General features: G+C 41.6%; 3 protein-coding genes across 4 annotated transcripts; 2 read left to right on the top strand and 1 right to left on the bottom strand.

The window, feature by feature from the left end:
• Positions 1 to 1,787: 1,787 nt before the first annotated feature.
• On the bottom strand, positions 1,788 to 3,521 carry abhd8a (abhydrolase domain containing 8a). The gene is made up of 4 exons (XM_061085113.1): positions 2,704 to 3,521; positions 2,441 to 2,611; positions 2,100 to 2,316; positions 1,788 to 2,000 (listed from the first exon to the last, which is right to left on the bottom strand). Exons 1-4 carry the CDS (start codon positions 3,519 to 3,521, stop codon positions 1,788 to 1,790), a joined length of 1,419 nt encoding a protein of 472 aa, XP_060941096.1.
• Positions 3,522 to 8,799: 5,278 nt separating this feature from the next.
• Positions 8,800 to 10,011, top strand: mrpl34 (mitochondrial ribosomal protein L34). 2 transcript variants are annotated; one of them, XM_061084611.1, is made up of 2 exons: positions 8,800 to 8,914; positions 9,333 to 10,011. In XM_061084611.1, exons 1-2 carry the CDS (start codon positions 8,859 to 8,861, stop codon positions 9,649 to 9,651), a joined length of 375 nt encoding a protein of 124 aa, XP_060940594.1. In that variant the 5' UTR covers positions 8,800 to 8,858; the 3' UTR covers positions 9,652 to 10,011. The 2 variants fall into 2 exon arrangements, with proteins under 2 accessions (XP_060940594.1, XP_060940593.1); XM_061084610.1 differs by having other exon boundaries at positions 9,330 to 10,011.
• Positions 10,012 to 11,363: 1,352 nt separating this feature from the next.
• On the top strand, positions 11,364 to 14,309 carry LOC133017808 (DET1- and DDB1-associated protein 1-like). Its single transcript, XM_061084012.1, has 5 exons — positions 11,364 to 11,640; positions 11,874 to 11,954; positions 12,926 to 12,977; positions 13,268 to 13,329; positions 13,421 to 14,309. Exons 1-5 carry the CDS (start codon positions 11,632 to 11,634, stop codon positions 13,523 to 13,525), a joined length of 309 nt encoding a protein of 102 aa, XP_060939995.1. The 5' UTR covers positions 11,364 to 11,631; the 3' UTR covers positions 13,526 to 14,309.
• The last annotated feature ends 219 nt before the right edge of the window (positions 14,310 to 14,528 follow it).

Genomic DNA, 14,528 nt, shown 5'->3' with positions numbered 1-14,528 from the left:
AGCAGCATATGTGGGTTTCTGTAGACAATATATAATGTTTTAGGAGTGTCAGCGCCGGATCAGTTTATCTCCATTCTATTTCTCTTTGGGCCATTTGCATAGGAGCAAACGTGTTGCATCCGCATTCTGTCAAAATGCATATATATCAACCAGCATAGTCAGAGCAAATGTCCCTCTTCAGAAGGGGAGTTTCTCCTTTGCATGATTCATTCAATAGATTTTTTAGCATAATTTGACCCAGTTTCAAATCCACCACTTTGCACCATCTGCAATTCCAAACAGTATAAACCATCCAGTCAGCAGATAAAGAGTAACAGGGGAGAGTAATACACTGTCATTTAACTCGCACCTACTGTCCCACTATGAGACAAAGCAGCACCCATGAATGAATGTCTTTCAGTGAGCATAATTCGTTCAGTCTGACACTATTAGATAAATAGGGTGGACTGCAGAGTAATAGGAGAACACACACTTGGTTTGCATTTATCAGCTTTGAGACACAACAGCATAAAGCGGTCAATACAACCACAGTTTGTTATGGCAGTTGCTGTTATTTCAGAATAAAGGCAAAAATAATACTTACACACTTAGAATAACACTCATTTGATTAGAGAGGAGTGCACTGGGAAATTATTTTTTTTCAATATGAGAATATACTGCAGCTGTCTGAAGCAACCCTCATACCTTTTCATACTCTGAAATCATGCAGGGCCTCAGTACTTTGTATCCTTAGGATATTATATAGTTCTGTTAAAATGGCTGCTAGATTAAGGAGGAGAACCATTATTAGGCATCCATGTTTGTTTAAATCTGTCCACATCTCCCGTTGAATATTATTTAATGTCCATGCAACTATGAATGTATGAATTGATTACATTGTGCTTAGTCACACGTATTCCTTTCTGGAGTTTAAAAATAAATTCGATATATGGAGAGTAAAGTGCTGTTGTTTAGATCAGATGAGTCAATGTCCCTGACACTTGCTGTACTTGTGAGTCTTCATGTTGGAGATGGTGCAGACAGTGAAAGGGGCTGGTTAAAAGGTTCACAGGTGATCATTGAGTTTTTGTTTCTCCTCCAGGAATAATGTTATTTATGTATAAATGTGGTGCAATTAATAATTGCATTTTGCACATTTGTCAGCATATTAATGGTATTATCTATTTTATTTTACCCTCCAGTCAGGATTTAATAATAAATTACTATTATCAACAGTTTAATCTTATTGTGAGCCATCATCCTGGCATCTGTAATTCCTCAATTCAATACATTTGCCAGGTTCTCACTCAAATCAGATGTAAGATGGGACCAATGATAAGATAATATCTGTTCAACAAGGGTAGAACAGAAGCTCTACAGTACTTTACAGAGTATTTAAGGAACCTCAGACACCATTTCATGGATTGTATGCCTTATGCATCTTGCCATAGTCAGTTCCTCACAAGAAACATTTCAAACACACATCACAAGTGGACATAGTCCTTTTGTTTTCCAGATATTGTGTAATTTTGCAAACGTCACGTGATGGAGCACAGACCTGTATCAAAAAGCAAAGCAGACACCGACTTTGAATTTGCATCTGTTCCTCTCGTCTTAATGTTTGTCCCATCATACTCTTGTTGGCACCACGCCCTAAGTCCTGCTTTATCTTGAAGCACCAGTGGCCGCCCACATCCTTAAGATGTGGCCCTGTATATAACAGCTCTCAGCCTGGCAGCAGCCTTAAGAACATGAGCCAACATGCCAAAAAAGGCCTTCTGCTTGATTAAACTAGACGTCCATGTTGGTTATTTATCCATCGACTTGTTGATTTTCAGGGTGTGGAGAGTGTCACTGGCAGCAACTGTCTTCTCTGTGTCTGTCTTGCAGCTGTCTTTCTTGGACATGTCGGGTTCCCATAGGAAGAACTCATGGAGAAGAGTGTTGACAGTGTCGGGACACTCCATCATGACCATGTGACTGCCTTCCTCGATGACTTTTAAGAAGGCAAATAGGAGGATCTAAGAAAATGAATGCAAATCATTACATTAGATTATACTGCAGCAGAAACAGGACATTTTGTAACAAAAATTTGGATACGTAAGGAAGATGTGCTATACCTCTGCCATGCGTTGATCCTCATCCATTGGCACAAACTTGTCACACATGCCATGAACCAGAAGGATGGGAACAGTGAGTTCAGCATGGTAGACCTCATCCCCCTCTGGCCAGTACTGGCCGCTCATCATGGCTCGCAGGACGAACGGTGACACGTTGAAGGCATTGCCCTGCTTCAGCAGCTGCTTTTCTTTTGTGCCCTGACGAGCAAAACCCGCTCTAAAAGTTGTAAGAGAGAGATACATTTGTGTCAAATGATATGACATTTAAATACACATAATGTTTAGCCTGCAATGAGAGAAGTTGGTGACAATTTTCTGCACCACAGCAGTGCAGCTCTTACTTGAGGAAGCTCCAGGCCAGACAGGGTGACAGACAGTGAAGGACGCAGGATGGCAGCTGGAATATGGAGCAGAGGCTGGGCTCCAGAGCTGTCGGACCTCCTCCATTGATCATCACCACCTTATGGACTAAATCGGGATATTCATGGGCCAGGAAGGTGCAAAATGACACCCTGGAAAAGATGGAGACAGCATGTTGTAAAAAACGACTACAAAAGTTACTGGTGGTTAAAGATTTGAAATAAAGCATCTTGCAAAGACTCACCCATATGAGTGGCCGATGAGAATGTTGCGTTTCCGAGCGTATCTCTTGAAGATGGCGCGTAGATCCTCAGCCAGGGCAGAAAAAGTATAAGCTGCTGCAATCTGTGGGGCAGTACTGGCTCCGTGCCCTGCCAGATCCGGCGCAATGACCTCATAGCCTAGCCGAGAGAAGAAGTCCAGCTGGCTGCCCCAAATGTCCAGAGAGCCTCCCACGCCATGCACAAAGAACAACGCTACGTCTGAGTGCGTCCCTTTGCAGCTCGCGATCACCCTCTTTGAGTCTATAACCACTGTGCGCTTTGGCTTGCGACGGCGGCGGCGAGGAGGTGGAGCAGGCTTCTGTTCCCCGTGAGGCGGAGGAACTGGAGGAGGAACAGGTTTGGGGTCTGGAGAGGAGGCTATTTCTTTGTAGTCTGCCAGCTCCACCTCCACAGTGCTGCATGGCTCCAGATCCCCATCCTGACACTGCAGGATCTCAGAGTGCAAAACGTCACCGAGATTCTCGATCACCAACTGGCCGTTGCGGTAGACAGTGATCTTCCTCTTGCAGTGGACACTGCTGCCAGTGTTGCTCTTATTACTGTGAGGAGAGCCTTCATCATCGCGGTTCCCGTCCCTTTTCTCTTTGTCTGCAACTTGGTCCTCTGTTACTATGGGCTGACGCTCAGGGACGATGTGCCGCACTCGCAGGACTCTTCCAGGTTTCACCTCCACAAACTCAAACCCATCGGAGGGTTCCGACGACTCCAGGGGCAAGACCAGACTGGCAGCCTTCCCAGTCAGGCAGCAGAGGATCCCCTCAGTGATGCTGGTCAGCATGACGCTCCCCTGCACAAACAACAACACAGACACAGCAAAGCAGATCATGAGTCAGATGCTGGATTTGAAACATAGCACAAACGCAGAATATGGAATATACAAGATGTATGAACAGATGTGTGGGTCAGTGAAGCTTTTTTTTTTTCACTAGGATTCAAACTTTTGAGCATTATACAGTATATAGAGTCCATGTTTGCAGTGTTTGCAAAATGTCAACAGCTCACCAGGATGAAATTAGGTCCCAGCTGGATTCCTACAAGATTTGGCCCAAGCTGTTTCCTAGCAACAGTTACAAATGAAACTGTTGCTATCCTCTCATCGGACCACACACGGTGATGAGAGAAACGCAACACACCGAGATGCTTTCAGTTGAACAGGCTGGGAACCACTATGCAAATGCACAATACCACAGTCAGTGCAAGTCCAGCTAAAGCTCCACTGACACACTCACCTGGGTGACGAAGCATTAAGCATTCAGGGAATCCACATCGATAAACAGAACAGCATGAAAGCAACACTTATTCCCTATGTCAAGCCGGCCTCCATGCTTTCTATTAATAACCTGTCCTTTTCACATGGTCACAGTCAGGATATATATAAATAGAAAACAACCAGTCATCTTGCATGACCGTAAACATGCCTGCATACAACATGTCCCCTCGCAGTGTGATGGCAATTTTCCAGGATATCACCATTTCCAGTGGAGAGGAGACTAAAAAAACTCTCGGATTTGTTCCAGTCACAGCTAAACTACAGTATGTCATGTTGTATAAGTGAAGCAGCGCTAGTCCCCAGTTTTAGTTCATACACAGGCTAGTTATCTCCAGGAAACAGAGTGGTAAGAGTCACACAGTAAGGCTCAGTGAGCAGCTCACCGCCTGCAGGGCTGATAGTCACATCAATGCTCAAAATATTCCATGTTACATGTTGTGTCGATCATGTGTTCCAACTACATATGGACACGAGACAACATGTAAAACGTTAACAGGTTGAACACACACATCACTGAAACTCGAGGAGATTCATTCACTTTATCACAAAGACAAGGATTACATGTTTGTGTTTGTTTACATTTTCTCCAGATTTCAGTCATTTGTTGACAAAAATCCAATTAATAACCACTAACCACACAGGGGAGGGTTCATGTGTGCATGTGTCTGTGTTCTGTGCAGGATTGTCTGAAGGTCAGTGCATCAAGGGCTCTCCAGTTACATCCTGGTGGAGCTGGGTGAATGTCAGCCGACTGTCCCTTTTCCACAAACATCAACATGGAGCCCTGGCACAGGAGACACACGAGCTGCAGCCAGCTTCAGCTGTCAGTCTGATTGAAACTGCTGAAGGCCTAAATCTGACTATTTGTGAAGGTTTTTAAATGTCAGCTCAGCTGCAAGTAGAGCTCGACCAATATCTGTTGTTACATTGGTCTTTCCCTATCACAAATAAATCAGTATCTGTATATAAGGCAGATAAAGATGCTTTGGCGTAGTTAGAAATGTCATCATTATTTGTCCTCGAGAATAATGATAGTATTTTACAGGTGAACAGTTCAAAACAAATCAATACATATGATCTCCATTACAAAAGCACCATCAACCTATGACAATCTTTATAGCTTAAGAATATGAGTCAGTGGATTCCTCCACATTCATCCTTTGCTCTGTGCAGCTACAAGTGGCACATGATGAGACATGGTCACTTACAGTAGACAGGATGTCCCTGACCCCTGTCATAAAGCTGCAGGTCATTAATAGAAAAAAACTAGAGCTGTAACAGGCAGCTCTGTTTAGTTTATTAAAGCATGGACTCTCATCCTGACCTACTCTGTCACACTCTACCTCCAACAACGATTTAAATTTGGCATCAGAGACCCACAAACCGTGACATCAAACAGGCTGAAGGTTAATCAGCCATGTTCAAATGTTGGTCTGCACTGCAGAATATCTGGGTTGATGTGTCTGTCAAGTCTTTACACTAACATTTGGGACACCGTGTGCTGCTCCATTTCCAAAACCGTGACTTTTACGCACAGTACAGTACAGCGCCAAATGTGACATAATATGTTCACATTAAATATTTGCAAAAAAACAGACTATTCTATCCCACTTTTTTGCTAAAAAGACTAATGCAAAGATGTCCTATGGTGTGGCTGGTTGTATGAGCCTGTGACCCCAAAACATGAAAGACATACACTGCAATAATAGGCTGCAGGGGTCAAATATTTGACATAAACCAATAAGTATCATGTTTCATACGTAGCAAAAAAATTGTTTTGCAATTCTCATATAGATTTATGCAGGACATATTTGCAAGATTTAAAGTATAGCAGTCTTTTGCAGCATGCCATACCTGCAAACTGTATATTATTGATGGATAGATAGCTGATGGATGGATTGTTTGTGCGCTGTCACAGGACAAATGCATGAAACAATGGTGCAGCAGTTGTATTGATGCTGGTTGCACAATAAACACTTAGACAATATAATGCAATTAAAATCCATCCCTTACCTGCAGAATTATTGGTGATTCAGGTGATTAGAAATCTGTAGCAAACGACTCAAGTCCAGGGCTGACGACGGTGACATGAAAGAATCGTTGCATTTGGTGCAACAATTTGTCTACGCTGGAGATGCTGCTGCAAAACAGTCAACGTTTCTGAATGGCCTCATCAGACTGCGTTCACAGGGGTTTGCATTGCTGGTAATGGCGCATGCTTCCTTAAAAATATGCCACATGCATTTCAATGAGACACCCATTACGTCTCAAGGAAAAAAACAACAACACACACACACTGTTGTGTTGTTCTACCCGAGCATCCACTGCGCATCCAGGCCGAGCCCTACCCTGCTGCCCTTGTATCTGCAGCACACACAGCGGTCTCTCTCCGAGTGGCAGCGCGGAGGGCGAATAGAGGAGCAGCGTGTGCACAGAGGAGGCCAATGGCAGAGGCTCGTTTCTCTGTTGCTAAGGCTGACAGAATAGCAAACTGTGCCCGTGCGTGTGCGTGCAGTCAGGGAGAGTGTGTGTGAAGGAGAAGATGAACTGAGGCTCCAGCTATTCTTCTAAATGAGCTGACACATCATAATGTGTGGTCCTATTTCAAATTCAGATTTTTTTTGGTATACAATAAGGTTCGGGTTATTTTGCCAAGCAGGGCTACGCATACAAGGACATTGTTGTGGTGTATTTGTGCAAGTATAAATATAAGAAAGAAAATAGGAAACAATGGGACCAGGTAAACCGTCTCAACATCCACTAATCACGCATTACGGTCCACAAAATCAAGTGCAGACCACACACTAATTTAAAGGGCCCATATTGTGTAAAATATATTTTTCTGGGCTTTAATGACTTGAAGGGGTCAGTAGGTACTCAAAGTATGAAAACAGTTTTTTTGACTTTAAACCACTGATATATCATCTGAGGGGTACCAATAACTCAAATTAAATCCCTGAAGGTTGTAAAATACCAGCCCTTTAAGTTGTAAAATGAGGCTGACTTCCTGTTACCAGTAGGTGGTGCTATCACTGCGTACAGACTAATAGATCTGTTCAGGTCAAAAACACTCTTGTATCTCTTCATAGAGATCATATAAATCGTTCACCTTTGCAACATCTTAGACATCAGAGACGAATGTATGACCACTGACACTGACATTATACAGATACAACAACCTTGTGTTTTGATAGCATGTAATCAAAATCTAAAATATCAAAAATACCAAAAGCACCAGAAGAAGAATCGTGCAATATGTGCAATATGTTGTTCCTAAAAAACAACATATGTCTTTCAACAACATGATCTGACACCTGGAAACCTCCCTTTCAGCAGAAATGGACTGTGTTGGATGAAGATGTGCTGCTTTTTCTTTTTTAACCCTTGAGCTCACATCCACCACAGTCTGGTGCTGTACTGGGATCAGTGCCTGTCACCGCACAGCTATGACAGCGATGCGGTGGGGGGGAGCCTGTGAGCCAACAGTTGTGTACTTAATGTTATTGTGTTGCAGCCACTGTAAATACCAAGTGTCTTTATGCTACTGGTTATCGCACTGGCGTTTTAAGAAAATGATTCAAAAGCCAGTTAGGCCAATTACCATATCAGCATATAGCTAATATGGGAAATACCGATGTAAAATTCTCCAGGAAAACAAATTAGTTTGTGCAATTTAGATGAGCTCTGATTATCAGAGAGCAAGAAACAACTTCCATACAAACACTTATACAGGACATGCATCTTGTATTGCACTGTAAGTAGATAGACCCTTTGATTTCACATCTTTATATGACAAAAACATCACATTTTCTCATACAATCCTACAACCTCTGTTTTTTAATATACACGTCTTTAACATACACTGTTTGGGCATTGGCTGGACTCCTCAAATCAACTACAGAGTCTAGACGGACAAATTTGTCTTTTAAACATTATATGGGTCGTAACCAGACACGAAAGACCTCAGTGTGCATGGACACAATAACATTTTGGGGGTTCAAGAAGAGCGGGAGATGCGCATTCCGTTCACAAGTAAATCTTTATTTGAAAATTGGAGGACTGGAATGGAGCCCCTAAGAAAAAAAAAAGATAAGACGATTATAATTAAAAGTCAATAACTTTTATTTATTGATAATTATAAAAACTTAATAATTAATTAATAACACACTTTAACATAAATAGTGGACACAATTATGTAGCTAGCATATTTACCATGGGGATATTGTATCGCAAACTCCAATAGACACAGCCTGGTGAGCACATGGTGATCACTACCACTGCAATAATCACTGCAAGGACAAACAACCACACTCTGTTTAAGTGACCAACCACCCTTCAGGCCTACCACACTGCATGCAAAGATGTGTGCATCCCAAGACTCCTCTCCGCAGGTCGTCCAGCTGACTGAAACAGGAAAAGAGAAAGACAGTCCAGGGAGACTCAGTTGTATATATTATGTGTTATATTGGTCTTATATATACTGTATTTGTTACGATTAGATTCATCGGGTAAAATCTGTCAGACAGAGCTTCCTCTCTTCCTCTCAATACTGGTGCAACTCTAGACCTTTACTTTCTGCTGTCCATCAAACACTAACCTCAAACCACGACCCTGAAAAACCCCCAGTGGAGCTTCTTTTAAGAAACGTTTTGTCAGTGAATGAAGGTGCTGGTGGTCTGTTCACTGCCTGAAAGACAACACTCAGGGAGTTACTACTGCAGTAAGAAGCGTTTCAATTGGCTAAAACTTCTAAACCAATCGCTGTGCTTCATATTCGCAGGCTGTCTGGCAGACCTGTGACATTCACTGATCTCTTGTCAGTGGCAACTGTCTAAAATTCTCAAAATGAACACTCTACTGTCGTCCCTCTCCAGACTGAGTGGATTAACTCGTCTCGGCAGGTAACAGGAGTTCCACGTGTGTGTGTGTGTGAGAGACAAACGGCAAAGCTAACGCTGTTTGTTTAGGATGCTAACACTGGCTAACTAGCTTTAGCTGGACGTTAGCAGCGTGGCTAGTCAAACCTTAATGACACCTCTACATGTGTTTATATTGACCTTACGTGTTCGTGCTCTACAAAAATGTGTTTAATCTGATTTAACACAACTGTGATTATAGGTACAACGTGTTAGCATGTTGTAAATCAAAGTAACGGTTAAATATGCTCTCAGTATCTATATGCATGAATCTAATTGTTATGTTGATGGTGAAAAGCATGACATCTGATGTGTAGCACCATTAATTCACTACAATGCAAGTGTAATCGCAGCAGAGGTATGATATTAAATAGTAACATTGTAATCTGTGCTCTTTCAGCAGCATCCCTGCAGGGAGCCTTGCAACAACAGGCATCCCCCATCTCAGATTATTTAGCAGCTGGATTACGGCCCGAGCAACTTCAGCACCTCTGATTTCCAGATGCGGTCCACTTTCTTCACAAGCTGAGGGCTCAGGAGTGTTCCAGCAGCTTCCCTGCCAGTACCAGCAGATTCGGACAAAGAAAAGAGGCACCGAGTATCAACCCAAGAACATCAAGCGCAAGAGAACCCACGGGTGGATCAAGAGGGTCAGCTCTCGAGGAGGCATAGAAGTGATTCTGCGGCGCATGCTGAAAGGACGGAAATCACTGTCACACTAAAGGTTCCTGTTGGAAAACCTGATGAGACTGTCAAGTAATAAAAGACATTTGTTCTGAAATGCTGGAGCTGCTCAGCCAATGGGAAAGAACGTCTGTAATGTGTGACCTGGTGATACTGGGTGTGGTTTAGGTTTGGTCTTCCCACTGCATTGATAATAGGTGGGAGAGTTGAAACTGGCCCTCGACAAACAAGAAAGAAGTCAGGTAGTTTCACCCAATTAGTGTTGATGGACCTGATTCCACCCAAATCAAATAATACTCAACATCTCTGTCAAGTTGTAATCTTTAATGTAAGCAGATTTATTGATTTGGCTTGTGATGTGATTCACATCTTTAGCATCTTTAATAAAAAATGATCTTGTAAAACCACTGTCATTGCTAGTTTTAAATGTAAACACCACATTCTGGTTAAGATACAAATCAAGTCTGTGGAATTTATAGTATATTGCATGTGCTCTTAAGTGTGTGGCAGTCATAAGTCTTGATGTTCAAATTTGACTGCCATCTATATTTGTGGAAAAGATAGTTTTATTCAGCTAAAGGAAGTATAGTAGTATAGTGTTATATAGTAGAGTGTAAACTGGGTATTTGAGGAGCAGGAGGAGAGGAGTACTTTCAGTGAGCCAGGTCCTTGTGGTTCTGTGTAACATCAGGTATTCTAATTCAGACGTCATCAGTAGAGGTTCAATTATAGACTTAGATACAGTAGAGTAGGAAATGAGAAGTTGTGATAAATAAAACATTTGATGCCAACAGACACTGGCATTTCCATACAATTATATATATATGCCAGAAAATGGCCCATAGAAGTTACAGAAATATATTACAGTATCTCTAAAGGTGCCTGGTATTAAATGAATAATACACAATTAAACAACATATTTAAGGGACACATTTTTCAGTAGCTAGTTTAGTTTGGAATGGACATGGTTTGCTCTATGTTGTCTATAAAACCTTTTATTTGTCAGTTTTTAAATTTAGCTTTTGTACACATAGTTAAAAAAGAATAGGCCACCTTATTAGCATAATGAGTCAGAGGAGAGATGCGATTGCTTATATTCAACTTTTTTCATAAATTCAGTATTTTCACCCTGTTCAACATAAATGTAAATACAGTACATGGAGGTCGACATAACAGAGCATTCAGGTGGTGTTGGAATAATCGGAAAAACGAGTTCTGCACTGGGAAAATTGGAAACAATTGTCACATGTGATATGTTCCACTTTGGCTTTTTGAAAACTGGATGAGTGTTACCATCTCTAATAAGTAACTTACAGACTATTTGGTCTATACACACGCTTTTATAAATATTATTTATACTTCTGTCACACCTGGATCATTTTTCTTTGCTCTTTGTGATTATTTTTATAATCTTAAGAGTTTTCAAATGGTTTTTGAAAGATTTAAACAGATAAATATAACACATTTAGTTTATTAGCCTCCTTTTCTCCCCTCATTCACATCGACGTCAATACACCGAAGAAACAAAGGAGCACGTGAACGCAGCACCAAGGACTTGCGTTGTGTTCGCTGATTCTGACGTCATAACCCCCCTGTGCTCGAGGATTGGTCTGTTACATAATCACATTCAGCCAATCATCGCGTCGCCCTCTCCTCTGTCGACACACATCCGCCACAGCCCATCCTATCAGAAACGTCGAAGCCAACAGTCGACCCGCCCCCGAAGATCCGAACAACAAAGATGGAGTCGTGAGTTACTTGCGTTAAACCACCGAGGAACGTCCAGTTTCAGCCTTTGTATCATCAGCTGTACCCGACGGGAACTTTCTGACTGACCGGAGCAACACCATGAAACCAGTTCACACGCAGCTTATATCCAGTGGCCGTCGGTAGAAGCTGTCGAGCGGGGTAAACAAGCTGGCCGCGACAACAACATCCAGCTCCAGCAGCTAGCAGCTAGCAGCTAACAGACTAGCATCTGGTCGGTTTCTCTGGGACTGAGCTGATCATCAGACGAAATGGAGAAGGTGGGTGGATACATCGTATTTAGCTTTAATAGTTGTGTAAAAGACTCGTTGCTAACGGGGCGACAGACATGACACAGTACAAGTTATCACCAATAAGATGTCTTGCTAAATGTGAGGAGTATGGTTTGTTCTATGCGAGCTCGTATTAAACGGCTGTGGTAGCTTCACACAGGGACTTCTCTCCAGTCTGTGAAACGTTGTGTTTATATGTCTCTGCTGTGTTCGGTCCACAGAGTGACTTTCTGAAGGGACTGCCGGTCTACAACAAGACCAACTTCAGCAGGTTCCATGCGGACTCAGTATGCAAAGCATCGGTAAGTGATCCGGTCTGTCGTCCACCATGATTACATCAAGATTAAAGTGAGGCCACTTCAAGGTGGAACTTAGTCGAGGCAGATTAATTTATATAGCACATAACATATAGGATGTCTTGACCAAAAGGTATTTGCAATCATGGCAAAGGAAGGCAACACAAGCATGGATAAAGAGGTCAGACGAATAATCTTGGAAATAGTGGAAAAGACAAAGTCAAATAATGATATATACTAGATATACATCAGCCAGACTTGAGCTAAATTTAAAGCAAGATAAAAAACGTTAAAAAATTAGGAAAATACATTTAAAAGTAGAAACTCTCCAGCAATGTTAGGGAAAGTGATGATTTAATGGGCTCTTTCCTAACACATACCACATCCTTCTACCAAGTTTTGTTGTAATCTGTCAAGTAGTTTAATGGCTTCAAACCCATCATTACACAAACGGACAGGAGTGAAAACATAACCCTTGGCAGAGGTAATAACTATTGATAGTGGGGCTGACCTGATATCAAATGGGAGAATGTTCCAGAGCTTGAGGTTTGAGGATGACACAAGTAACATGGGGGTAGAATATGGAACCTTGAGATTGGTGATGTCAGTAGCAGTAACAACAATCAGGGCTTTGTAAACAAAACCTAACATTTTAATATCAATTCTATATTTAACTGGTAATCAGTGTAGTTCTGCCAGAGTAGGAGTGATATGTTGCCCGTTTAATGTCAAGCATCTCAATTTTGAACCAATTGTATTTTGGAGAGGATGGAGTTAGGCAGCCCCATATAAAGGGAGTTGCAGTAGTCTAGCTGAGAGGTGGCGAAAGCCTGCATTACCTACTCTAGGTCTATAGAAGAGCTACGTTTTAATTTGGCTTGGGTCTCAAATTCAACCATGTCTGGTCTCGTGGTACTAATCCTTTTGTATGTGTGGAGTGCATTAACACACTAATGTGGATCTTCATACTCTTTCAGAATCGTCGACCATCTGTGTATCTACCAACACGAGAATATCCATCGGAGCAGAGTAAGTACAATAAGTGAGAGGATGTTCTCTGAGCAGGAGGAACTATAAATGTCATCATGTCTATAATTGGTTATGTGTAGTTATTTCTGAGTTAAGCAAGATTATCCAAACACACAACAATGTGTTTGTTTAGTTATGTCATCAATTGCAGTTTTTAATTCGAGTAAATCATCTTTACTTCTCAGTTGATGTTTAGAAATATCGCGGCCTGTTTACATGGTTTCAAATCAATTTTTAACCTTGAAACTGTCTTTCATAATCTAATAAACTTCTGTGTTGTTTGCCGTCAGTCATCGTCACAGAGAAGACAAACATCTTGTTGCGATATCTTCATCAACAGTGGGACAAAAAGGTAAAGATGCTTATTATCTGTGTCATAAAATATCATGTTTATTTGCACTACTCGTTTGTGAATTATCTTCTTACTTCCCTTGTGTTATCAGATTGCAGCAAAAAAGCGAGAGCAGGAACCCACAGACGGGGACAGCACGGCACCGCCGAGAAAAATTGCCAGAACGGACAGTCGAGAGCTGAGCGAGGATTCATAAAGCAACGTGCCGCCCGTGTTCACCCAGCAGAGACTGACCCACTGAAATGCACAGATTCAGGATGTGTGTTTGTCAACCCAGGCCTGGACACTGATGCACAGAAGGATCAATTACATTTCAGACAACAGTCACCCCAATGTTCAAATTAAAATTCAGACATATTTCCTTGCTACTTCCTTTACTTCCAAGAAGCTATGCCTCAGACTTTACTCTTTGTAGTTTAGAAAAATAACATACATCTACCTCCTTATACCTCAACTCTTCTGGTTTTCAGTCACCCGCACTCACAGTTTTCTTCTAAATATGCAGGGAGGGAAGTCATCGCTCCTCTGCTGCCATCATGTAAGGCTTTGGAGTCTACGTCATTCGTACCATCTCTGATATATATGCATATCTTAAGTTAAGCTGTATATGGGATTAGTGGCATGTCATCTTTTTTTAGGTCTTACTTCAATAGTTGTTTTTTTTTAGTTTTAAATTTAAAATCTTATTTTAGCTCATCCCTTACGTGATCACTGTCAGCACAGTGAAATTAAAACTGCACTGTGGTCCTTGTTTAGATTGATAATTCAGGGTTTTGTTATTGAAGAAGAAAAGTGTTTAAAGAGATACGTCTATTTTTTCTGGACAAATAATCGTTTGTTGCCTTAATTGGAAATAAGTCTGTTTTCACTGGTATTTTGTAATTGTCCCTTTTGTCAACGTTGTTTCAGGAAGTAATTAACCACTGCTGAACACAGTGGATATTAGTATCAGTGAGGACACATTAAAGCCAACACAGTCATACTAGTACTACCACTTTCTAAGTTCCATGCTCAATATTGGATTAATTGCACGATTGGCACAATATTTAATGAAAGGGGTCATTTGTTGAGGGAACATGTTGGATAGCAGGGCTACGTAAACAGTCTGTCAGCTGCTCGTAAAGATGTTGCATTACGCTCCACACGTTTTGAACATTTGTAATGTGTGAATATCGTGATTGTTCTGACCCTTTTTATCA

This window comes from Limanda limanda, chromosome 13, assembly GCF_963576545.1.
Source record: "Limanda limanda chromosome 13, fLimLim1.1, whole genome shotgun sequence".
Classification (NCBI taxonomy): domain Eukaryota; kingdom Metazoa; phylum Chordata; class Actinopteri; order Pleuronectiformes; family Pleuronectidae; genus Limanda; species Limanda limanda.
The sequence above is the reverse complement of the archived record's forward strand: the minus strand, read 5'-3'. Positions and strand labels throughout refer to the sequence as shown.

What these genes read in the sequence shown, in the direction of transcription:
- mrpl34 (XM_061084610.1), top strand. Translation starts at nt 8,859, where the DNA reads ATGAACACTCTACTGTCGTCCCTCTCCAGACTGAGTGGATTAACTCGT. An exon ending in GGATTAACTCGTCTCGGCAG is followed by an intron (nt 8,915 to 9,329) that starts GTAACAGGAGTT and finishes GTGCTCTTTCAG; the next exon opens with CAGCATCCCTGCAGGGAGCC.
- LOC133017808 (XM_061084012.1), top strand. An exon ending in ACTCAGTATGCAAAGCATCG is followed by an intron (nt 11,955 to 12,925) that starts GTAAGTGATCCG and finishes ATACTCTTTCAG; the next exon opens with AATCGTCGACCATCTGTGTA. An exon ending in ATCAACAGTGGGACAAAAAG is followed by an intron (nt 13,330 to 13,420) that starts GTAAAGATGCTT and finishes TTGTGTTATCAG; the next exon opens with ATTGCAGCAAAAAAGCGAGA.
- abhd8a (XM_061085113.1), bottom strand. Translation starts at nt 3,521, where the DNA reads ATGCTGACCAGCATCACTGAGGGGATCCTCTGCTGCCTGACTGGGAAG. An exon ending in CTCATCGGCCACTCATATGG is followed by an intron (nt 2,612 to 2,703) that starts GTGAGTCTTTGC and finishes CATCTTTTCCAG; the next exon opens with GGTGTCATTTTGCACCTTCC. An exon ending in AGGATCAACGCATGGCAGAG is followed by an intron (nt 2,001 to 2,099) that starts GTATAGCACATC and finishes TCATTTTCTTAG; the next exon opens with ATCCTCCTATTTGCCTTCTT.